Here is a 26,955-nt window from a genome sequence, read left to right as displayed (position 1 = left end):
GTTGTATCCATTGGTAGTGCAGTAAAAGGTTTATATCTTGATTCCATTCTGGAGCTGATTTTTGGGTGCGGACCAAAAATATATATTTCACTGGATCTATTGTGCTATACTATGTGTACATCTACACAAATGCATTTACCCCACAGGTGAATCAATATTGTTTAGGGTAAAGTTTGAATCTTATGAAACATTATATCTAATAAACCACTCTAGCTGCAGCTGTTGAAGCCAGATTACTCCAAAATAGTCATGAACATACACTCATTGTTTTTGTTTTTGTATGCTCGTGATTTTGTTTACGTGTTTAACAACTCAAATGTGCCACTTCCATGAAATCTTGAACGCTCTCTACTCATACTAAGAATATTTGCTTATTTACATATGATTTTTTTCCGTGGCAACCATAGTATGAACAAGGCACATAAGAACGTAGTTGTTTTGGTCACAAAACTATTACGGCAATCATAGACAATTACACCGACCTTTCATTTCAACAAAGTTGAAGTCAGAACATACCTCTTTGTATGTTGCCATTTAAAACAACAAATCAGCTATGGTATAATTGTCTTTATTAGAAAAGTAATTTAGTACCACCAACTTTAATTGCATTGATAGTATGATATTAATCAGCATTTGTCAAATTCGTTCATTGAAAATAAGCAACAATATAAACCTGAACTACACAAAATTGACACATTCGTTAATGTGTATTTTTTCAATAGTGAGATGTAATGAAGCACCTTGAAGACCAAATGTTGAGCATAACAATGCGATTTTTTAATATTTGTGTACACAGAGAACATTTAGATCGGACGGGGCAGACCCCGTCCGTCCCAGGCTAACACTCTCCAGTGTAAATAAAAAATACAGAAACGGCAACAGATAAACATATTCGACTCTTTTATTCTAATTACATGAATCAATTTAACATACACATTTAATTTGCGTCTCTACTATGCTGCTATATGCGTGCAATATACATCACAACAATACATAGCGTGTCTAGCCATAACAGTAGACGCCAGACACTACACTGAAAATAGACACATTGTCGGAAATACTTTTACCCGCTAAAATGGAAATTATAAATTCATGACAAAACTTTTAATATTAGTATTACTAGTTCTGCATATAGTTTGTAGCTTCAATGTCAGGTCATCTTACTATTTTTGTCTCGGAAGTATGATCTGATTAATATAGCTTTGAGTTGCTTTAAAGGTAAAATTTGCTAGACAATGAATCCGGAAGTACTACCACTTAATTACTATTCTAATAATTTAATGAATTAGTTGAATATGAAAACTTTATATTCTAAATTATCATTTTTATTGAGTATTTAGTTGGTGTTTTGATAATTAAATAGGTCATTCTAAAGTCTGAACAGTTTTCCTCAACTTTGTTTTGGACGTACGTTTACTTCTGAACTGTTTTAATTCATAGTTAAGTATATTTCATTGTTCAACTATTAGGGTCTTAGTCCTCAGAACATACAGGTTTACCAGTTATAAGCCAATGCTATATAGTTGGCTGTTCTATGGTCCAATGCGATTTTGATGGCCTAACTGTACTTCGTACTCAATATTGATTTGTGTTTTAAGAAAAAAACAACATATTTTTTTTTTCAAAATTAAACTAAACAAAACAAGTATACTTAAGTAAACTAAAGTAAACTAGACAGAGCCAAACTAAACTAATCGTAATCAACCCAAACTAAATCAAATTTAACTACAACCCAAACTAAATCAAATTTAACTAAACTAAACAATCCACACAATAAAATATGTGTTGTGATAAGCCATGGACTATATTACTTGATTTCTACGTTCTACACTCAAAACATGGAGAGATATTCTTCGATTCAGAACATGAATGTTAATAAAATGAAGTCTACAGCTAAGGGGGCTTTATAAAATGCACATTTAATCATAGACCCCCTAACATGGAGTACATTATCTGCCAAGCATATTTTCAATCTGTTAATTTAACCAGTAAGCCATACAACACTACAGCTGGCCTCTCTTTGGTGAACCATTCCAATTCGTCGTTACTAAAATCTTTATCAATGCGTGACGTTGCACCCAAAGTCTGTGGACCAACCTGGCAGGATCCTGGTCGAACCCATACTTGAAATGCCACTCTGGCTGAGTACGTCTTTGAAGTCGCATCGTCCCTCCATCTTTTACAAGAAACAAAATATTGAAAGGATAAAAACAACTCACTATAAAACATCATCCACTGACTAAACATTGCTTACAAGTTGAATGTTGATATTTTAACTAGACATGGTAATTTCAATCGAGGTTAATTAATAAAATGCATTTGGGACAAGTGTATGCATTACTGCTATCAACTTTAATACATGTATGACTTTGGGAGATACAATGGCAACTCGATAACTTAATTACTTAATTTTGAAAGCGTGTAGAATTTTCTGCAAGTACGGGAAAACTTCAGGCGAAGACATCACCGTTGTTTTGATACCCTTTTTATTTATTTCAAATTTAACTTGACAATAATAACTAATGCAAGTGTACAACATGTATTTTTAAAAAATCTGACTGGACTTCTTCTTTAAACACTCTACCACATAAAACAAGTTAAACATTATCAAAAGGGAGTGAAATCTCACCTCATGGCTGGAGCATATTCCTTCCTCTCAACATACTTGATACTTGGAGACATAAAAACTTGATAATAGTCAAAATTCATCATGTCATCGTGTTCTTTAGTATGTTCAACTCTTTGAGTCAATTTATCACCTCCGAGAGATACATCCTCTGCAAAAACAAAGAAACACAAGAACAGTAGTTGTTGACAAGATACCAAGAATTTCACAACATGCACCAACCCCCACAGTGAAAATAAGCCAAGAGAAAAAACGCACACACACACACACACACACACACACACACACACACACACACACACACACACACACACACACACAAATTCCACACCGAGACGAAGCAATAAATCAATCTTAAATATGGAATGCACTAGCTAAGCCAGACATTACTACATAGTACATTACTAGTGCATATTGTTGAATCTACGTTATTTGGATTGCGTTGTAACAGCGAAATACCTCGGGAGCAATACGTCGAGATTTAAATAACCACCTCAATGCAAGCTATTATGCTTGTCTGCATTTGAAGCTCTAAAGACAGGGCTATTATTTTCATGATACAGCCAGAGTTCGATGCCTTTCCAGACGGCGATACAGGGTCAAAGGTTACAATTTCTTTTCACACCAAACTACTTTAGATTCACAACGCGACATATGTGTACAATAGTTTGTGTAAAGTGCTTTGTTGATGACACAATCTGTTTTCATACTTTTTTTTTGTCTGGGTGGGATTTTTTGCTGTTGATTCCTGTTTTATTCTAGTATCAAGAGCAAATTTAACCACCACTGGGACTTTATTATTTAGTATTTGGGAATAATGCGCAAATTATTCGATGACAGAATTCGTATAGACATAAAACATTGTCAAGAAAGACATTTCTTATGTTAAGCAGTGTGCGAAATTGTCAGAACACTATTCCAGTTTTATATTGAACGTATATAACCAAATTAACATTGTACTAATACAGATTAATTGAGATTTTTATGTTATACACATATGTGCGCGCGCGCGAGTGTGTGTATATATATGTGTTTGTTTGTTTGTTTGTTTGTATGTATGTATGTATGTATGTATGTATGTATGTATGTATGTATGTATGTATGTATGTATGTATGTATGTATGTATCTCAGTGATATACTTAAGACATTGTAAATATCAGTGTTTCATTTGGATATGTTCTTGCCAATGTCACTTCTTGTGTACACGGCTTAATAAATAAATAAATGTGTATGTATGTATGTATGTATGTATGTATGTATGTATGTATGTATGTATGTATACTATGTATGTATGTATGTATGTATGTATGTATGTATGTATGTATGTATGTATGTATGTGTGTGCTTCTTGTGCTGTTTTGTGTTGCGTTGCGTTATGTGTATGGTGGGGTGCTGTTTTTCTACCTTAATGTTTGAATATAGACAGTGCAGGGAGATGGTTTGAACCATGTTTCTTATTTTATAGTAAACTCGAAAACAGTCAATAGGAAACTAATCACTTACGTGGACAGAGGAGCATACCGGCATCAAGTATTGGTCTAACAGCTTTTGGTTGAGTTCCATGGTAACCAACATACCATTCTTTATCCACTTTTAAACCGTCAATCTTGTGCCTGATAACACTGAATTTAAAGAACAGATTAATTAAACTGATAATTAAAAGTAATGAATTAAATAATAACACATGCCAGCGAGGGCAATGTCACAATTTAGTGTTTGCACAAGGGTTTGCACACTTTGCCAAACATCTGATGAAGCCCAAGCGGAAGGCGAGGGCATCATCATAATTTAGGTAACGAATACCAGCCCGTGTCGTGCAATAGTCTCTTATCCGACCCCACCTATTTTTTTACGCCGACCCTAAGCTTTTTTAAATATTCGAGAAATAAATAATACAATCGTAAAAATTGGGAACCCATGCAAGATATAGTAGATGTGAAAAAACTGACAACTTAAAACGCTAAGGTAAAACCGTTCTCCAAATATGTAATAATGGCTGTACATCTGATAAGAAGTATATATATACCTAACCTTAACCCTATTTCCCTAACGGTTGTGGCAACAGTGAGATTCCAGATTCCCCCCAAAATGAAACAAAATCGACAGTATATTGAGTCGAATTAAAATGTGAACCTCTTCTTAAGCCATTTTCTAAAATTTGACTCTCCTTACTCCTGCGAACCGATTCGTAAAAAGCGATGACCAATTTCCCCCGGCCGTTCCCCTGTAAATACTAAAGGCTCCCTTACTCAAGTCCAAAGCGAGCCCAACCAATTGGTAAAGTCATCTTTTTCTGTGGATTTCCTCTGTAATAATATGTCCGATCCCCACGACTTGCATGACAATGTGAACAGTAACACGTATCAAACATATTGTCATCACTGAAAACAGCATCTAAAATGAAATAGTCGTCCTATATTGTAAGTAAAATGTAAGTGTGAGTACGCCTTTTTCACACACATACACACACACACACACACACACACACGTGTGTGTGTGTGTGTGTGTGTGTGTGTGTGACTATAAAAAAACAAATAGGCAAAACAATAAACAACAATTAATAATTTTCAAAACGTTTGACTATACAATTAAAATCACAAAACCTGAAACAAAACGTTGTCTGACTCGACAAAAAATCACACCATCAGTGCTACATTTTATCGCCTGACTCAACAAAAATCTTACTGACATTGCTACATTTTATCATCTGTATCATCTGACTGCACGGAAATATTATGAACATTGCTACCTTTTATCGTCTGGCTCAACAATCTTCTTGCCAGCAGCGTTACATTTTATCGCACGGCTGAACAAAAATCTTCCAAACATTGCTGTATATTTGTCGTCTCGCTCGACAAATATATCTCTGTTGGTAATATTTTTGTTGAGCCAGACGATAAAATGTAGCGCCGTTGGTAAGATTTCTGTTGGGCCAGCCGATATAATGTTGAAGTGTTAATAAGATTGTTGTCGAAAATTATGTTTCTGGTTTGGTGCTTCCAAGTAAGTTATTCCTTTTTGCCTTAGAAGATTGTTATTGTGTGTATCACTGGTTACAACAAATTATAACAGCAACTATAACAGGCTTTGGAATTATTGCAACGTCATAAGGTGATGCATCACCACATGCAGAGTGACTGTCAGCAATAGCACAGACTATCAATACCATCAAGTCCGAGAATGGAACAGTCCCTTTTCGATTCAATACATTTTAGAAGGAATATGCTGTTCAATAAAATTGACAAACAAATTTTACTGGTAGAATACTTTATGTCAATGTACCTGGTAATTTAAGTTCCTTTTTCACGAATCGTTTACAACGTTGGTGGTACGCACACTTTGTATCAGTCCTTGCGATTCGCACTCGGCTGAAATCTGAAAACAAACAAACAGTCATCGTATTGCTGTTGTAGATACTGAAGTAATAAATACATACATACATACATACATACATACATACATACATACATACATACATACAACCATACAACCATACAACCATACATACATACATACATACATACATACATACATACATACATACATACACTGTGACAAATATTAAAATGTACAAAGCCACTCACGCCCCCAGCCCATCGTCGCGCCACCCCAGAATTAGAATCGCTTTGTGACGAATTGTCGTACAGTATCTGTCTCACTGTGCTATGCATATGTGTCTGCATACATATGTTACGGATTACAGAATACAACTTTTTAATATTCGCTAAGTTTTGATGTTTTGCGAGGTCACCATGAACTCTCAGCTGTCATGAATTAATACTTAGAACAAATGTTTGCATATGATCGCGAATATTATTCTTCTAAGATGACAACATTATGTGGGCTGCAAGCGAAAGGGGACCTTAACAGCGCGCACATAAAATCGTAGATCGGCGTTTAAAGTTACAATGTTGCAAAGTTGGAAACGTCTTGAAAATACCGCCAATTTCTAGATGTCAAAAAAATGAATTTTTGCTTAATTAAATACATGTAGCAACTTCCTTTCTTAACGAAATGAAATACATATATATAGTGTATCATTTCATGTGTCCTTGAGGGTTAAACAAATTTTAATTATGTGTATTTTACAAGATAACGGAGCGTCCACTCTACATAAGTGTTATCTGAAATTTGCATATGAATACAAAATCGCTCTTAGGGTTTGACAGTAGAAGATTGCGTTGTTCATATATACGTTGTGTAGATCGTCTGGAGGAAGTTTCCCTGTCAATATTTGTTTATGCCATGGCGATGAACTATCACGTTGACCCTGATTTAGACACTGAATTACAAGAATAACGCAATTCCGACCCCAACATCAGTGATGACAACGACGACGACGACGACGATGATGATGATGACTTGGCTGAGCAAGAACCATTACAAACTGAGGAGCTTGCCCTAAGATATTCTCAAAATTTTGAAAGCGATGGCCATGCCAGACGTGACAAGGATTCGTTGGACCGAGCCGACGTTCAGAAAACTGTACAAGAGGGCTGCAAGTGTGTCGATCGGAATTGCTATCAACATATCGGGGTCGACAAAATATTTGACTACCGGCTCAACATGGCAGAGTTCACACAGCTACGTACAGTTGAGATGTTCACCTATACATAATGCCTATACATGCCTGAAGGACATAGATGTGAGGTCAAGGGTCATTACCCATACATATGCACGCTGACTAGCCAGTCGTTGGTCTATCGCCCTGCCATTGTAACCCCATAAAGTTTTGTATTTCAGTGTATGCTTTAATTATTTTTTGCCTCCAATAAATATAACATCTTACATCATTATGTTACTAAATTCAATAGTTGATTACAATAATGAATGGACAACACTTTATTGTTTGATTTGATTTTTCATAATTGTTTTCTATGTTAGGTAAATTGCAATTTTTGATTTTTTTTACATTTTGCTAAATGTCGTTGATCAAAACTGTTTTTCTTCAAATTGTTTGAAATTGTTTGAAATATATTATATTTGATGATTTATTAAGATTACATTTTCAATATTGTAGGTGAAAGTCTCCAAATTGACTAATTTGTATTATGTTGATGTGGCCTTCCTAACATTTTTTGACTTACTGCATTCATCATTATTTTGCCTAGTCATGTATTCATATTAAGCAATTATTTTATTCCATTTAATAACACACTAAATTGTCCTTTTCTTTATTCATACAGTTTGATTATTTGTATTGTAATAATTATTTTATATCCTGTTATGTTGTCAGGTCCAAAAGCATTCAAATGGTGTGACAACCCGTGATCATGGCAATAAGGGAAGACGTCCTCATAATGCTTATTCTTATGAGGTGAGTTTCCGTTTTCCTTTTGAATATATACTTTTTTTTCTTTCTTTTTTGCATAGCTATGTCTGTACTGAGATGAGAACCAGTGTTATCAAACAATGTTACCAAATATACCATGTATCAAACTACATCAATTACAGTCATTTAGGTTTCAATAGTGGTACAATGTAGCTTTCAGAAAGTAGTCTGATACAATCTTAAGTTAACTTCCCTTGACTATTATTCAACACAAAACAATCTTATCTAAGGGTGAGATCAATAGTTCAAATTTCGATGTATTATGTAGGATAAAAAAAAAATTTGTAGTGTGAGGGTAAGCTTTTCAACCATTTCAGTTCTACAAGATCAATTTTGCTTAGAATAGAATCTGTTCAGTACCCCAAAATACATGTAGAAATATTATATTTACATCAAATCACAGAAATGGAAGAATTTCCATTTTAGTAAATGTATGGATCTAGAATACATCAAAGTGTTGATAAAAGATATTAATTGTTTCCATGCTACAACATAGTACATACTAGCTTTGTATTCGTAGCACTACATACTACTACATACTATTGTGAAATTGTTTGCTTTCTGAAACAATTTTTTTCAATTTTGGCAAATTAAGTTAGAAAGCGGCAAGGTGGGGGAGAGGGAGTTGGGGATTTCTGAGGTTTAACTAAAAAAATAGTTTTATTTTCAACATTAGACATATTGATCTTGTCCATAAATATGACCTTGGGTTTTGTTTAAGAAGTAAAACTAATACTCATATTAAGATACCTATTTAGTGAGATTATATTTCACTGAGTACAATTGTAACAATTTGTATATTCTGTTCATGGTTGAATAGTTATTGCTGTATTTACTGCTACACACAATAACAATCTGACCATTTGGATATTAAAATGTTAAATTCTTTGGAGGGTCACGCAGGTCATTCATGATGTTGTCAAGTTCCTTCAGATATATGGAGATGAGGTAGGGTTGCCAATGCCAGCAGCTCCTCATTGTAGAGATGGTGTTCCACCTGTGTATCTTCCTTCAAGTGACTCAAAAATTAATATTTTTGAACACTATGTCAAATCTTGTAGTGAAATAATCTAACTGCAGTAGGTGAGAGTACATTCAGAAGTGTCTTGAATAGTTGCCTTCCTCACATACAATGTATGAACCCCCAGACTGATGTCTATTATAAAGGTGAGGACTTCAGAAAGAAAATACAGTTTTCTTTCAGTGAACAAGACAAACTCACATATACAGAACAGTTTCATTCCCATGTAATTAAAGCACAACAGGAAAGAGAATTTCTCAATACATGTATTAAAGAAGGTTGCATGGATGGTTGTGATGTTGACTTCATGGCCTCCTCCAGTAAACATCAGGCCAAATTTGTTGTCTGCCAGGGGTCTTGCCTTGGCCGACAAAGACACAGGGAATTATATCAACAGATATTACCCTATGTCAGAGAGCTATTTAGAAAAGAGTTCTGTCCATTGTATGAATAGAATGATATTTTATGAGTAGATAATTGTTCTCCTTGGTAGTTAAGCTCAAAAGAAGAATAACTCTACCCTACTACATTGCAACAACTCTATTACAAATTCCCAATAGAGTGCCACATAGACAATGTAGTAAATGGTTGTGTGAAAAGATAAATGTATCACAGATACCCCGAGTTTACTCAGAATAAATTAAACAATGTATTTGTGTAAACATGCAATAAATGTCCAGAGTATTTTAAACCTATATTGTTATTGTTGTGGTTGTTGTTGTTTTTTGTGTTTTTTTTGTGTTTGTTTTTTCATTCACGTTCATCATGTTTGACAGTCTACACCTTCAGGCTGTGAATGTTAACTTTCTCACACTGACTTATCACTATATATATATATATATATATATATATATAGTTTTGGTAGTAGACAACTCTGATGATCGCACTATGCGTGAAACTCCGAGTTACAACCAAGAAAGAGTTCCAGTACTACCAAAACTATTACGCTCTGCCACTGCGGTATAGAGCACTGTCTTAGCAGATTGATACTCAATGAGCCTTTTTCCATATCCTGGTCCATCAGCAAGACAGCCCAAGCATACACCAATAAAACAAAACGATGCAACCTGTGTTTAACCGAAAAACTAACTATTATTAAAGCAGACAAAAGCTCCACACTAAACAAAAGAACTGAGTTGATATCCAAATGCCGACACGAGAATAAGTTTTATTTGTCCAACTTCAATAGAGCATCTATCACCTAAACTAAACCCGTTAACTAACGGAACATCAAAGCCCAACATGTAACAACCCGCCAACACTTACTTGTCCGCACCCAATAACTCACACAATAACAACCAACACCCCCACACATACAACACCTACCCACCGACACAGACAATAGTGATGGTATTGTCTGCACTCTATATATACACACACCCAGAGAGTAGAAACCAGCAGTTGTCTGATGATCGCGCAATGCGTGAAACTCCGAGTTACAACCAAGAAAGAGTTCCAGTACTACCAAAACTATATATATATATATATATATAACTCGGTGAGTATCAATCTGCTAAGACAGTGCTCTATACCGCAGTGGAAGAGCGCAATAGTTTTGGTAGTACTGGAACTCTTTCTTGGTTGTAACTCGGAGTTTCACGCATAGTGCGATCATCAGACAACTGGTTTCTACTCTCTGGGTCTGCTGTTTATACAGAGTGCAGACAATAGAAATATCATCACTATTGTATATGTGGGTTGGTGCTGTGGAGGTGGAGGTGTTTGTTGTTATTGAGTGAGTTATTGGGTGCGGACAAGTAGGTGTCGGCGGGTTGTTACATGTCGGGCTTTGATATTCCGTTAGTTAACGGGTTTAGTTTAGGTGATAGATGCTCTATTGAAGTTGGATAAATAAAACTTATTCTCGTGTCGGCATTTAGATATCAACTCAGTTGACCAACCCACATAGACAATAGTGTTATTTCTATTGTCTGCACTCTATATAAGCAGCACACCCAGAGAGTATATATATATATATATATATATATATATATATAGTTTTGGTAGTACTGGAACTCTTTCTTGGGTGTAACTCGGAGTTTCACGCATATTGCGATCATCAGACACTCTCACTAGAGAGAGTGTCTGATGATCGCAATATGCGTGAAACTCCGAGTTACACCCAAGAAAGAGTTCCAGTACTACCAAAACTATTACGCTCTGCCACTGCGGTATAGAGCACTGTCTTATAGCAGATTGATACTCACCGAGTTATATATATATATATATATATATATAACAACGACAACGACATTACAGAAACATACATCGGGCTCACAGAAAACGAGTTTAAGACAAGGTACAGAAACCACACAGCATCATTCCGACACACTAAACATAGGAACTCTACGGAACTCGACCACTCCATTTCCTGGCGACCACTTTCATCCCACCCAACCTACAATAGCGCAAGCAAGAAGTGCAATTTATGCCTCAAAGAAAAGTTCTTTATTATCTGCCGACCCGAACTATCCACATTAAACAAACGAAATGAACTTGTATCCTCTTGTCGCCATCGAAATAAAACATTGTTGTGTAACACCTGACCCATCGCACACATAATTGACACCTTTTGTACAAACAAAAGCACCACTCAACACCCTAGGTAAATCCCGCCTTACACCACACGATTTATACGAGGTATATTCAGTACATCAACATCTCCTGACGAGTGATTTACTCACGAAACAGGCTTGTAGAGACGAAAAACCCGACTTGATTTTCTTCTACCCTCAACATATATATATATATATATATATATATATATATTACTTATGGAGATATTTACCAGGACTAAAAGAGAATTAAAAAATTGTCAATTACTCTGCCAGTGCAGGGGGCCATGAAGCCATGATATTCAAGAAAAGAGGAGAGACAGCCGTTACAGACCCATCCCCCTATTTCATGAAAATGGTACAGTCCAATCGCAAAATGTTCAGCTCTCAATATACATGTTTATATATGCATAAATAAGGTCAAATACCTATAAGAACCGACGGGTTTAGTACAGCATGTTGAGATGTTCACCTATACATAATGCCTATACATGCCTGAAGGACATAGATGTGAGGTCAAGGGTCATTACCCAAAGTTCATGACCTTATACACAGAGATAGGGGTAGCATTGGAGTACGTGCCATATATCAAATCGAAGCACGTCATACAAGCTTTCACAATATAATGAAAACTGATAATCGAACATTTTGTCCATAACGTCCCTTTTCGCTTGCAAAAAAGTGTGGGCCACACGAATACAAATTTTCGTTTCGCAATTTAATTTTCTGCTCTGTAAGAAAAATTATTTGTCACAGAAATTGTAGTTTTTTGTTTGATATTTCTATATTGACCCAAGAAATTAATGTTTTGTCATGTGAAATAAAAGTGTTATCTTTTTTATTAAATATTTTGCCATCAAAAATCTATTATTTATAGCACGAATTTAGTAAGCATATGTAAGCAGAAAGTGGAGCGAGAAAGTAAAACTGAAGGAGGGTTACGTTAACATTGGAGGTCACCCCTCTATTTGTATATACGTACATACATATGTACGTACATACGTACGTACGTACGTACATAGATACATACATACATACAACATACATACATACATACTGCGGCATATATACAAATATACACCTTATTCATGAGGCCCCAGCCCCAATCAGCCCGCAACCCCCGTTACGGTGTTACACATAGTTATACGAACCGGTATATATACAATAGGCAGATATCTCTTTCAGTTCGTAGAATCATGTATAATCCGTTCACTTGAATTGCATATATTCTAGGTAAACGGTAAATATTTCCTACAAAAACAGTTTGCCCTACTTGTAACAGGCTCGGTGGCGTTGATTTACACTCTCAAGATCGCTGACCTTACGATATCAGTATTATGTATGCATGAATCGTGACTAGCTAGTTTAAATTCACATGATTAATGTCATATATTTGACGTCATCTGGAAGGAGTGGCATAACAAAACACCATAAAAAAATTGTTTGTGATAACTTTATTTCTTGTTGATAGGTGTTTATTATTATTTATAACTACTAAGTTGGCATCAAAGCGAAACACAATCAAAACCCGCATACAATCACCAATGTGTTTGCTTAATTCAAGCGAGTCAAAGAAAAATTTCACGCATATGTCATCTCTATGTGCTTGGCTAACATGATATCTATATTACAACGTTACCACAATGCAATACATTTGTTATGTAACACAGTTCACACATCTTGCACATAAAACACAAATTAAGTCGGAATTCAATATTTCTTACCTTGCATTGTTAACTATGCTTGATGGGATTCCAGTAACACCTAGAAGAGAAATCCGAAGGCATGTGAATAATTAACACTTGACAAACATATACATAATGTTTACAACCAGTACTTGCCTATTTTAACACGGCTGAACAAACGTACTTCATGAGCGTCGATGGTATGTCCTTGACATATATAGACATGTCAATGAATACTAGGAATACATGGCAGAACACCTCTACATGGTAACAAATCATTGCGTACCAGCCTGTGCGTAGCACACTAGTTCAGAAAGCTCTTCTCAATTAAAATTGCTTGTGAATACTTCATTGTTGTTTAAAGTATTCTGCGAAATCTACTCGAATGTTCGGTAAGCAGAATTTGATATAATCACCTCGTGTCCAACCCTCAGCGTTGATACGGTATTTTCCAAAAACTGCTTGGACAGTGTGTGTGTGTGTGTGTGGGGGGGGGTGTATGTATGTATGTATGTATGTATGTATGTATGTATGTATGTATAAATGTATGTATGTATGCATGTGCTATGTATGTATATATGTATGTATGTATGTATGTATGTATGTATGTGCGTGTGTTTGTTTTTGTGTTTCTGTGACTGGATTAATCAGCAGATCCCCAGACTGGCATCAACGTATATCTCTCTCTAAGCATGGGTGTTGACAATTCGGCAGGTCTCAGAACACAACATTTAGAGAGTCCAGGAACCGTGTTAAAAAAAGAAACATCCATCCATCCATCTATCCATCCTTCAATCCATCCATCCATCCAACCTACCAACCAGCCAATCAAGCAAGCAAACAAACAAACAGACAGACAGACAGACAGACAGACAGACATGCAGAGTCAGACAGGGTGATTTCCAGAGTCGGTACTCGGGATATTAGAACTGATCCCAGTGATCGATATCGTTTTTGCAGTGTCCTCCGCTGCACTTTCATGAGCGTGGAGAGTGAAATACAACCGCACTGCAATCATCACTCGATCACACAAATACCCAGTAAGCCACACTAGCACTCGGGCGTCATGGGGTCAGTCACACATCTACCTAATATCTAAATCGAAAGCAAACTCATAATTGTTTAATTTTGCTTGTTTCACTTATGACGTCATATTAACCCGCGCTAGTCATTTCTATATATAGTTCAGTTTTATATATGATGGAACTATCGAATTCTGTTACTCGCCATTGTCTTCAAAAAAGACTCAATATAATTTAAAAAGTTAGCAAACATGTCCTTTATATATTGTTACTATATACTGAGATTTCACGAATATGATTGTTTATAATGTAATGTTGCAATATAAGTCATTGCACTTACCCTATGTGATGCTTCTCTTGCAGATTTCAAACATGAAATAAACAATTAATGCCAATATACTGCCAGGACTACGTCAGTTCCGGGGTGGCACTGCCTATGTATTCAATGCCACACACATATGTTTCTCTTGTCGTAATATTACTGAAATTAACATTGAGTGTTGTTGGATCATATACTAACGAAAGTATAATATACTTACGTTTACAACTATCTCACTATCGTTCAGCTCTTCGGATAACAAAGCTCTAAATACAAGTCAATTTCTTGATCCGAATTCTGTTTTCTTTCTGAACGTTCCAGATATACGAAATAGACTGCTACCCAAAAACAATATGGCGTACGATCGCGATTGAGCAATTCCACGAAACAACAATCAGGGGAATTCCCTGTAGTTTACACAGAAAACAGTTTGGCCTGCCAAGGTCGACGTCACTAGAGATAGCTAGCTCGTACGACATACAGGCCTGCCTCAGAGGACAACAACAACAGACGGCGTTGGTAAGGTTCGTCTATTTAACCACTTCCTTTTAAATGTTGTTTAATACTCTGTACTGGTTTTCTGTACATGCCTACATCTTTTCGACAACTGATGGCCCCTATAACACCAAATTCTTTGGAGGAACGGGATTCAATACTGTGGTTATATTTCATGAGTGCATATATATCTGTTACTGAATGTACTTACCATGTCATTATGACTCGAAATTACTCCTTTACTCATAACTTTTTTCAAAATTTGTTAAATTTATTCATTTAAATTTATCAGTCGTTCATTGTCTTACAACTGAATCATCAGGGGGGGGACGATGCCTGTCACGTGACACGCTATCGCGTCAGCGCAATGGAGCTCATTCAGTATTGATACACTGTCGAGTGCACTTCCTGCCTACCCCTAGCACTGTGTACTACGGGATACAAATTCGCTGTTGACAACAGATTGACAAGGTACGTACATTTTCACGTTTCATACGTTTTAAATTCGTCTTTCCTTTATTTTTGCCATCGTAATTTATTATGTGTACTGGTACCAAATCAGATCGAAAAGTATTCAGCGACGTGACCGTGTATACCGTACCGTACGTGTACATGCCGGCCTGTAGTTCATTGTATTTGTAGTTCGGTATATACGGTAGGTCGCGGTCGCGTTTTTACCAAAATGAAAAAAGCACATGGATATTCCATTTTCTAGAATCAACTTCAAGGCAGCATTTGTTGGATACCTACATGACCATTGATAATTAATGACTGTGATAGTTGTGACATTCAACGTCCAGCAAGCAACGTCTACGTCTAGTACGCTAGTGTGCAAGCTCGAGGTCAGGTGATCAGTGCACTACGCATAACGTACCGCACCCGGTCTAACGCCCATACGTTCTTTCTGCGTTCTCTGTCTTGCCGTACTTACTGAAAAATGAAGTTTCATTCGTGTCGACAAGTAAACTATGTAGTTGTTTAACATTTTTACATGTGTATTGTTTCAGATACGTGCTGTTCCCAGTGAAATGAAACTGGTTGTGCCTTCGACGCATTTCTTGCAGAGAGAGTGAGGAGTACTCCCGTCAGAAATATTGTGATCGCTGCATAATGTACCCAGGGTGGCCCTAGTTATACGACAATGACACGAACAAATGTATTATATAAAATAAAATAAAAATGTGAGCTTTAACAGTGTTTTTTTTTTTATAGCAGCATTTCTGGCAAAGTGGTTTGTTCGAAAGTGTACCGGTATGGTACTATTACTAGTACAACGTTACATTAGGGGTAGACCATTCGATATCCTGGGGGGCTTGGAAGATTGGTGGAGAGTCATTATTTTTTTTCCCACCTGCTTGCCTGAGAATTATTTTTTTTCTCCTTCGCCTATGCTGGCAACTTTTTTTTTCTTTGCTTCTTTGAGATATCCGGATTTTTTTTTTTTACGTCAACGTTGAACACCTACATTTGTTGCCACAATTTTCTGTTTGGTTTTCACACAGGGTAATGTAGAGAGTAAAAAGATGCTGTTCTATCACACATAGATTTTATTTAGAAAACTACATATTTCATACATGTTTGATTTTCAATTAAATAAATGCAATGTAATAGCTCAGAGTATTTCTATAATTTTCAAAATTATGCTTAATATTGGTAAAAGTCATGTTGCATTCCTCAAAAACCCATTTTTTTTGACCATTTTTAGCGTTAAATCAGTTGTATCATCGGAGAAATGACCGACCCCGTAATGGTAATGCGTTTCATGACCCGTGACACGTATGACCTTGGAAAACGTTCTTTGTTAATGTTCATTGCGCATGTGAATGTATTAGTACTCCTGATAAAATCATACAATGGTTCATGCTACAGGTATACACCCATCAGCATGATAAGTATTCATCTTCTTACAAAGTTGTTCTACGGACTTGTCAACCTTGCTAAAATCATGGAAGTATAGTTATACTTCCATGCTAAAATGAAGGAAAGAGACCTGTAACAAGGAATTCAATAAAGAGAAGAGAAAAGAAGTTGTAGAGAGACTGACAGGACAGAAAGGACAGAGTATAGAACTGAGAAAATAAAGATGACAGATTTCTTTTATAGTGATGAGTACAAAAACATATCTAGTATACCCCCACAAGTATCTATTTATTTGCTGGTTTATTTAATTATTTTATTTGTCCCTATAGTATACTTGTCGTTCGTTTGCTTGTTCATTTGTCACTTACTTGATAGCTTAGTTATTTATTTGTTTTGTTTTATTTTGTTTTGTTTTGTTTTGTTTTGTTTTGTTTGTCACACAGTTCCTGGGTCTCCTGTGTGTCGAAGACATCACAAACTGTTCAAACGCTCTTCGTTTTAGCCGAGTACACTCAACGCTGCTATGTTGTTTACAACGTAAATGGCTGAGATGTAACAAGCAATCTGATTGGATGTAGTGTAGCTATGCCATAATGGTATATTATATGAGTGCAACCACGGCCAGTTGGTGGCTCGTTAAGAACGTTGCCGTAAAACAGGTCGTAGTTTGCGACGATGTGATCGACCAAGTCTAGGTTTGTCAGTCGATGAACATATTGCACGTGTAGCAAGACAGTGGTTGAACATATTGGCGACGTCATGGCAACTACTATGACACCCGTACCCATATCAGGGGTCAGTAGTCATTACTGGGACAAGCCATTAAAGAAGCAAGTCCACTTGTTATCAAAGAGTACCAATATTTACACATGTGATGATGGGCTCTTACATAACACAAGTAAACAGTGTAGTTCACAGCGTAAGATCATTTCTAAGGAGTGGGTCAATTGAGGCAAACCTTATCTCCGTCTTATATCAGTTGTTATCAATTTATTAGGCTATTATAAGTAACACTACAAACAGCTTTAGAGATGCAAACAACTTTTATGACACCCGTTTTCGTCAGGCAAGCCCGCGGGTTTGTTGCACTTGGACCGTTAATGGCTTGTGAATGTCATGTTAAGTGAGCAACCGCAACCGACTGACATATTGCACGTGTAGCAAGACAGTGGTTGAACATATTGGCGAAGTCATGGCAACTACTATGAGTATGACACCCTGCGTACCCGGATCAGGGGTCGGTAGTTAAAGGTGATTCAAAATGCTCACATTCACTATCGCTAATTTGCTAGACGACATGTTTGTGAAACCTATTCTGGTTTTAAAACTTTTAAAAAGCGTTTGCAAACACCTTAAAATGACCCTTTTTCAGTCAGTTCCCTTCGGATTTACTTCGAGAGTTTTCGGGTATTTCCGGTCCCACCTAGACCACGGGATTTTATGACGTCATAAGGAGTAATGGTTAGCACTAAGCCTATGACGAGCGTAGTCAACAGGTGAATAAAACTCAACAGCATTGTGAAATGAATACATTGTTGGTGGTTGTAACAGACATCAGTAAACAAAAACTACAGTCTACATGTCTTATTAACCAACATTTACCGATATTTACTCACACTTTCTCACATATTGTCAGTGTCTGTGGGTATAAATGCTAAAATATTATGTCCCCATATTATGGCAAAATAAATCAAAACGGATAGACTAGATATACATAAACACTTGTAATGTCGCGTGTTTTTATTATTTGCCGACAAGAAGCATTATTACGATACCGTCGTGACGCGTTGACGGCATCCCGGGCCGAGGACGGCATATCTTTAGCCCAATCGTATTAGCGTCGCCTTTTGAAAGGAGCATTAACAACAAAGTAAACATATTTCATCTCGAATAAATATACTAGCTATTAGAATACTAATCGGAAACTTCGAGAAGGCGTATTGGGACATGTGCGACAATATATTTGTTGGTCCCATAATACACTACTTGATTCGATTTGCTCGAGCATATGGAAGTACGCTCCGAGTCATTGCACCGTGTAAATGGAACTGTGACCGACCTAATTTTGTTGTCCATATATAAAATGAGAGTGACCTGTAAATGTTTCACAGTTTTCGTTGTGGTCTTGTATTGTCACATGTTTGGCTTGTGAACACAAGTTTACGTCTATTATTTTCGGCCAGGGCTGTCTAGGGCGCAATACTCAAGTCCGAGTCTGAGACCAATGTAAAACCTCAGAAACTCGCATTCGGATCGGACTGAAAAGAAGTACAAGTAGGTCTCATCGACTTGTTGGGGATTCGAATTATTGCTTGTTTTTATCATTGTATACGACGAAGTGCAGATTATTTCTCGAACACATGAACGTATACAGCAATAAAAAACACAAGGCAGTCTCTACAACTTCAGCCATGTTGTTTAAAGTGATCGCACTACGCACTTATCGTTGAGGGCGTTTACGCAGGCGGATAGTGGTGTCAAATTCCCTGAGCTGGACTAAGACCCTAATAGTTGAACAATGAAATATATTGCAAGACAACCCAACTTTAATAAAATGTTCTGATCGTCCAATAATTAAAACTTTAGATGTGAATGTTTTGATTATTAGTATTAATTTCCTATATTTGTAGATTCGTAACTTTGTACAATGCATTTCACAATCGCATGCGTTTCTTTATTAGATGTCTAATTTGAATGCAAACTGTGAATACCATAAACGATGTCGACGTTTCTTGAAGAATGGACTGAAACTATCAGGTATGCTGTTACTACACTTCAATAATTAACGTGCAATGCGCCTCGGAAGTCAAATATTTAAAGTTTTACTGCTTCTTTGTTTAAGACAATGTCAGACTATTGTCATAGCCTTTTCTGCAAAAAAAAAATCGGAAGTGACCATTTGAAATAGAGGTCATAATGTTACCTAGTCAAAGTTACGGCGAGTTCACAATACGCTTAATTCTAAATTTGCAAAAGCGGATATGTACAGCCAGGGTTCCAAAGTTACATGTTTACCTCGCAATATGTTAAAATTATATGTATGTATGTATGTATGTATGTATGTATGTATGTATGTATGTATGTATGTATGTCTCTGTCTATCTGTGTCTGTGTGCGTATGTGTGTGCCAGTGTAGATCTGTCTGTGAACAAAACTACTGCATTGATTGTAATGAAAAAGCATTAACTTCAGTTAGTCATTTGCACAATTGACGGAATTTAGTAGTTACGCTTTATCTTATGTATGCATACTTCAATTTCAATATCATTTGGTAAGTACGTTAACCATAACCAAACGCGTGTCTTATTAAAATGTTGACATAGCTTTTATTTTTAATGAGTAATTTAAATAATTAATGGTTTTCAGTAATTAGGCTACATCGAATGCACACTCCAAATTCTATATAATTTGGCACATACATCAACCATAATAATGTATATGATTATTAATGATTTTCGGTAAGTACGCTATATCTTACGAATTCAACCTTCCAATTTCATGTCATTTAGTACAAACATCAACCATAATAATGCGCACCTGTCCTATGAAGTTTGATGATATAGCTTTTAGTTTTAATGAGTAATTTGCATAATCAATTGTTTTCGTCAACTAGGTTATATCTAAAGAATGCAAGCTTCAAAATTCATATAATTTGGCACATATATCAACCATAACAAAACACACATGTACTATAGATATAGTCTTTTGGCATATTTTTTTTTTAGTTTTAATGATTAATTTGCACAATGTATGATTGTATGTAATTAGGCTATATCTTAGGAATGCAATCTTCAATTTTTATGTAACTAGGTGAATACATCAACTATAACAAGCTTCTGATGTAGTTTTTATTTTGTATAGTTATTAATATATGTTTAATAATAAGGCAACACCTTTAATATAATCCAAATCCAAGCTTTACATTTCTGATAATTTACCACATGTATTGTGGTAAAAAAATGTCCAAATGTCCTTTAAAGCTAGTTGATGTATATACTACTGTTAACGCCTTTGTCAATTTGAATTGTTAATGATTTTTCAATAATTAGGTAATGTGTTAACTATGCAAACTTGAAATTTGGGTACGTCATAAATAATAGCTATAACTCATAATTTTGTCTGTCTGCCTGTCTGTCGCATGCATTTGTCATTGTTTCCTTAAAAACACATTTGTTGCACTTTTTCTTTAGGGTAATAGCTACAACTGATTTGGTATACATTCCATGAATAATAATGATGAATTTGCATAATTTATTGTTTTGGTTAACTCACATACATCTTAAGAATCCAATTTCAAATTCACTACAATTTTGGAAATACATTGATGACAACGAGCATGTGTCATATAAAGTTTGGTAATATAGGATGTAGTTTTATAAATGACTCATTAGCACAATTAATGGACTTTAGTGCATGCGGCTAAATATTGAGAATACGCGTTTCAAATTCACTCTAATTTACTACATACAAAGTGCACAGCTTCTAAAAACTTTGCGATGTAGGTTTTAGTTTTAATGATGCACAATAAGTGATTTTCAAGAATTAGGCTAAATCTCGAGAATACGAGTTTCAAATGCAATATAATTTACTGCAGACAAAGTGCGCAGCTTCAAAGAAGCTTTGTGATGTAACTCTTAGTTTTAATGACTAAGTTGCATAATTAATAACTTTCAGTAATTAGTATTTATCTTAATAATGCATACTGAAAATTAAAAAGATAACTTTGTACATACTTCAAACATAACTAATCGCACATGTTATGAAAACTTGATAATGTGACATTCATTTTTAATGAGTCGTTTCCATTTTTATTAATGGTTTTCAGTAATTAGGCTATATCTTAAAAACGTACTCTTCCAACTCAATTAAATTTGTAACACACTTCAAACATAACGAATAGCATATGTTTTGTTGCATTCCAACAATTATTGTTTGTAGAAACGAAAGTCTAACAACTTTATTCAATTTAAAACTGGTTTGATCCGTGTGAAGGTGTGGAACAATATCAATGCCTACCAGGACGTGAACGATGTAAATACTGATTCATTCGGTCATATTGCTTTTTTGGAACTTGCTATTACCATGTGCATATTAATGGATATAATAACATATTTGTCCTACGGATACGACTGGTGTGATTTGCAGATTATATAATAATTTGGTAAACTACACAAACAACTATTAAGGTAAAAAGGGTAATACTTGCAGTGTAACATTAATACTAAACTGCCATACTATCCCATGTTTCAAAAGAATTATTTCTCTCTTTATCTCATTTCTCTGTTGGTTCTTCTGCTAAGAATCGATATTTAGACTGGATACTCGTTATGACATATGTTTCTGCAACAGTTGTCATACAGCACGAGGTGATAGAAAGGTTTATTATAGAGGTAACCCACCAGAGAAGTATGTCTTACCATTAGGATGGGCTCGTATTAGCCTACAGTGAGTACAAATAACCCTGATAATGTCTTGCCTGTTTTGTTTTGATTAGCAATATTTTTTGAGTACTTTTTGAAAACATCTAGTATCACTGACTAAAACAACAATGTGGCAGTAAAAGCAACACCACACACGCTAACAACGACATCACAAAAAAAACGGAAGCCGTCATTACTTACGTTCTGGGGAAAGAGAAATTGCAGAGGAACAGTTAGGAATTTGTATTCTTACCATTGCCTGGCTCACAAAATTTCATTAATGTCAACTGTGTACCAAAATTATTTGGGCGCCTCCACCTGCGATCGAGGGACCTATGTTTAAATCACTTTGTTGTTATGGTTTTCATGACAGGGACGACACCTATGTCTTTGATTCCACAAAAAATAAAAAGAATCAATGACCTCTATGGCCGGATCAGAACAAATAATAATGTTGTCAATTATAGTAAGATGAGGACATCACAAGTTTGTATCTGGGATAAGTTATAATATATGTTGCTGAATGGGAGACAATGATAAAACAAATGATTCACAATTTCCTCTTGACTTGAATTGCTAATTGTCATTTAAGCATCCACTGTCATTTTGCATGTTACATATTCTTAGTAGGCCAGCTATGTAAATAACGTACTGCATGTTCTTCATTTGCTTTTTGTATCATAGAGTCCAAAAACACAAGATTGAAGGTTTAAAGGCGGATAAAGACTGGCACGTTGCATTTCATGGAACGGATCCAAGAATGGTCGAAGCAATTCTTGATGCTGGTATGCTTCTTTGTCCAGGTTTGTACATTTGCATATGATGCCTCCTTTGTGATGTCATCAATCCTTGGTAACCTTACCGAGTAACTATACGCCTAATTGTCCATTTATTGTCCTGACCTTTGAAACAATTGTGGATTCTCAAGGCAATAGGATTGCTTAAATAGATCTTCTGACATTGCACTCAGTTGTGCATTAAGTTTTAAATATACCAATTTATTGTGTGCTCTTGTCCAGGTGACGTCATCCTTGGTGGACAAGAATTGCAACAGAGAAAAGGTCACTTTGATGAACATTGCAAACCAAGTGGTTTTGACACTCTACAGATTTTTGCATCACCAAGTATTAAATATGTTGATAGCAGGGCATATGCAACATCTATTTGGTAAGAACATAGCCTACTCAAATATTGTGAATGACATTGACATACATTGCTATGCATTGCATGTTTGATCTGATCGCATTCACAGTAAATTTAGACAATGTTACTATTTTCTGAAGAAAAATCTTTGGGTAGTATTTGGCACGGTAAAGTAATTATTCTACAATATCGAAATTCAGATACGAATCTATATATATATATATATATATATATATATATATATATATATATATATATATATATATATATATATATATCAAATCCTACATTGGCTCAACAGAAAACAGCTTCAAAACGCGTTACGGCAACCACAAGTGTTCTTTCGCCAATAACAAATATGGAAATTGTACTGAGCTTTCAAAGTGTCTGGAAAATAAAGGAGTCGGGCCACCAGTAATCCATCAACTGGGCTATCATTGCACATGCAGCCACTCTAATGCAACAAAAAGGTGCAACCTGTGGCTTACAGAGAAGATGTTTATCATCAGTGCAAATAAATTGGGACTCCTTAATAAACGATCAGAACTGATTTCAAAGTGCCGCCATGAAAACAAATACATTCTTTCATTCCACCATGTCAAACCTCAACGCGCATCACATCCGGGTACCAGTTCTTCTGCGAGTTTGAATTCAATCACTTGAATTTCCGTTAAAATTTACTCGTCCGAAGATCGCATTTAAGCGTGAAACTCTGAGTAACGGCTCCGTACCATAACTTGTGTATTTTGTGTAATACAGCTCTACTTCTCAGTATTGAGCGCTTTTCGTTCAGTTTATGACTTACCTCTAACACTGAATTAGTATATATATATATATATATATATATATATATATATATATATATATATATATATATATATATATATATATATATATATATATATATATATATATATATATATGTCATAAAAACCAAAATATTGTCTCATTAACAAATGCTGGCAAATATGTTCTAATGAGGCTCATTAAAAATTTACAGTTTTTACCAAAAATTTTATCAAGTCTTACTTTTAAAGCAGTGATATGTAACACATTTGATTTCGATCAAGTTAATCACACATTATGACTTGTACTCAATAATTCTTATGTGGTTTACAGCTTTAGTCGGATTTCCAAATATGAGCGAAAGAAAGCGTTGACACCAATGGATGTCATTTCAGTAAGCGTGAAATCTCTGACTTACACTTATTAAAAACCAATAATGTCACACACACACTCTGTCTGCTTATCCATATTCTTTAACTTTAATTACAGCTGGCAAGATGGCGACAAGGTTACATCGACTAGATACGATGCACAAGTTGCTTTTCAACTATGGATTCGGCCGGGATCATACAAAACAGGCCCAGAAACCCTTGGTGCTACAAGCAGAATAGACCCGGAGTTCGATAATAAAAGTATCGAATGGTTTACCAAGGAGAGGCCAGCTGTCGTGCTTTATGGATTAAATGTAAAGTTAAAGCATGAACATGATATGGATATTGATACGACAACCGATAAGTGCATCATTTTGTGAATTCACAATTGTTTGAAATTTTGGATACTAAACAAGAAATAGATTCCCTCCAATTTTGACTTGCTGGTTTGATACAATAAACATTAATATTCAGTTTGATACAATATATAATCAATATATAATCAATTTTAACTAATCTAGTATCTGGTGCATCTACGCATCCAAATTCACAAGATCATTAGTATGGGTATAATCTTGAACTGCAGCTGGTTTTTATATGAAAAATCCTGGTGTTTTTCCCATTATAGAACAAAGTATTTGTTGTTGTTTATGTTAGCCTTCACTCCTTTTACATCAATATCTTGGAGATCATCCAACCCATAATTTTGCAATCCGTAATTTGAAGTCAATATATATGAACATTTATTCAGAGTACCTTGACCAAAACGCTAATGATATAACTATTCAGTTTCATGAAACACTAATTAGTATGACTATTAATACAGATTGTAGTGTAAATTGTTTAGCTCAAGGTGGAATATAACAAATACTAATAGAAACATTGAGATTTTACAAAGGTGATAAATGGGTAACATAAACATAGACAATGTTAACTACAATAGATGAATTATTAGATGAATCTATAAATATATTATGTTAAAATGGAGAACAGCTACAGGAAAAGTAATAATGCAACTTGCTGGAAAATTTAAAGTAGATTTTTCTAAATTTTCCAACAATTTTGCTACAACATTAGGCTTTCAAGATGAAATTATAACATTATTAACAATAAGTAGGTTTAAGGTAGATTTTCTAACTGCTAAGGAATATGTTGTACATTTCAATTGTGACATCATCGATTCATGGTATAATTACACTAATGTCCAATGAAGAGATTATCTGACAAAGTTGCCATTAAAAAGCCACAGAGCAAATCTCTGAAAACGAAACATATACTTTTGGTTTATTTGATGATATACCATTATCAGCTACCAGACTGTAGAAATAAACTTTCATGGTTATCCTATTTGAATTAGAATTATTGGAAGCATATAATATATAATGACAGGCCAATCTTTAAGAGATCTTTATTATGACAGTAATGTATAATGGAGTAAAAAAATGAAATTATGGAATAAAATCAGAGGACAAGAGAACAAGAGGATGAATTATTTATTTACTGATTTTTTTTAATTCGTATTAGACACTGCACTTAATAATTAAGGGTCGGTTGTATCCATTGGTAGTTCAGTACAGGTTTATATCTTGATTCCATTCTGGAGTTGATTTTTGGGTGCGGACCTAAAATATATATTTGATTGGATCTATTGTGCTATACCATGTGTACAACTACACTAGTGCATTTACCCACAGTTAAATCAATACTGTTTAGGGTAAAGTTTGATTCTTATGAAACATTATATCTAATAAAACACTCTAGCTGCAGGTTGCGAAGCCAGATTACTCAAAAACAGTAATGCACATACACTCATTCTTTTTCTTTTTGTTTGCTCGTCATTTTATTTCCGTGTTTGACAGCTCAAATATGCCACTTATATGACATCGTGAACCCTCTCTACTCATACTAAAAATATTTGCATATTTACATGTGATCTTTTTCCGTGGCAACCATAGTATGAACAGGGGCACATAAGAACGTAGTTGTTTTGGTCACAAAACAATTACGGCAATCATAGACAATTACACCGACCTTTAATTCCAACAAAGTTGAAGTCAGAACATACCTCTTTGTATGTTGCCATTTAAAACAACAAATCAGTTATGGTATAATCGAGAAATTTAGTACCAACTTCAATTACATTGATTGTATGATATTAATCAGCATTTGTCGAATTCGTTCATTGAAAATAAGCAACAATATAAACTGAACTACACAGAATTGATACATTCGTTAATGTGTATTTTTCAATAGTGATATGTACTGAAGCACGTTGAATACCAAATATTGAGCATAACAATGCGATTTTTAATATCTGTG

The 26,955-nt window shown here is 35.2% G+C and overlaps 2 protein-coding genes across 4 annotated transcripts; one reads left to right on the top strand and one right to left on the bottom strand.

The window, feature by feature from the left end:
- Window positions 1–902: 902 nt before the first annotated feature.
- On the bottom strand, window positions 903–15,245 carry LOC144432513 (neuralized-like protein 4). 3 transcript variants are annotated; one of them, XM_078120735.1, is made up of 7 exons: window positions 14,782–15,245; window positions 13,260–13,299; window positions 5,910–6,002; window positions 4,877–5,021; window positions 4,131–4,249; window positions 2,630–2,777; window positions 903–2,176 (listed from the first exon to the last, which is right to left on the bottom strand). In XM_078120735.1, exons 2-7 carry the CDS (start codon window positions 13,264–13,266, stop codon window positions 1,969–1,971), a joined length of 720 nt encoding a protein of 239 aa, XP_077976861.1. In that variant the 5' UTR covers window positions 13,267–13,299; window positions 14,782–15,245; the 3' UTR covers window positions 903–1,968. The 3 variants fall into 3 exon arrangements, with proteins under 3 accessions (XP_077976861.1, XP_077976862.1, XP_077976863.1); XM_078120736.1 differs by lacking the exon at window positions 14,782–15,245 and adding an exon at window positions 14,583–14,761; XM_078120737.1 differs by lacking the exon at window positions 14,782–15,245 and adding an exon at window positions 13,637–13,702.
- On the top strand, window positions 7,926–26,900 carry LOC144432514 (neuralized-like protein 4). The gene is made up of 7 exons (XM_078120738.1): window positions 7,926–7,944; window positions 14,883–15,080; window positions 19,598–19,673; window positions 22,217–22,361; window positions 23,021–23,139; window positions 23,356–23,503; window positions 24,755–26,900. Exons 3-7 carry the CDS (start codon window positions 19,598–19,600, stop codon window positions 25,014–25,016), a joined length of 750 nt encoding a protein of 249 aa, XP_077976864.1. The 5' UTR covers window positions 7,926–7,944; window positions 14,883–15,080; the 3' UTR covers window positions 25,017–26,900.
- The last annotated feature ends 55 nt before the right edge of the window (window positions 26,901–26,955 follow it).

The sequence above is a fragment of the Glandiceps talaboti genome, chromosome 3 (assembly GCF_964340395.1).
Source record: "Glandiceps talaboti chromosome 3, keGlaTala1.1, whole genome shotgun sequence".
NCBI classification, from domain to species: Eukaryota; Metazoa; Hemichordata; class Enteropneusta; family Spengelidae; genus Glandiceps; species Glandiceps talaboti.
This window is presented reverse-complemented; position numbering and strand designations above follow the sequence as displayed.

Excerpts from the sequence above, each read along its gene's own strand:
- LOC144432513 (XM_078120735.1), bottom strand. Across the intron at positions 5,022-5,909 it reads AAAGGAACTTAAATTACCAG|ATGCTGTTTTCAGTGATGAC; the intron begins GTACATTGACAT and ends ATTTCATTTTAG. Across the intron at positions 2,177-2,629 it reads GAATATGCTCCAGCCATGAG|ATGGAGGGACGATGCGACTT; the intron begins GTGAGATTTCAC and ends TTCTTGTAAAAG.
- LOC144432514 (XM_078120738.1), top strand. The coding sequence starts at position 19,598 with ATGTCTAATTTGAATGCAAACTGTGAATACCATAAACGATGTCGACGT. Across the intron at positions 19,674-22,216 it reads GAATGGACTGAAACTATCAG|AATCGATATTTAGACTGGAT; the intron begins GTATGCTGTTAC and ends TCTTCTGCTAAG. Across the intron at positions 23,504-24,754 it reads GCATATGCAACATCTATTTG|CTGGCAAGATGGCGACAAGG; the intron begins GTAAGAACATAG and ends CTTTAATTACAG.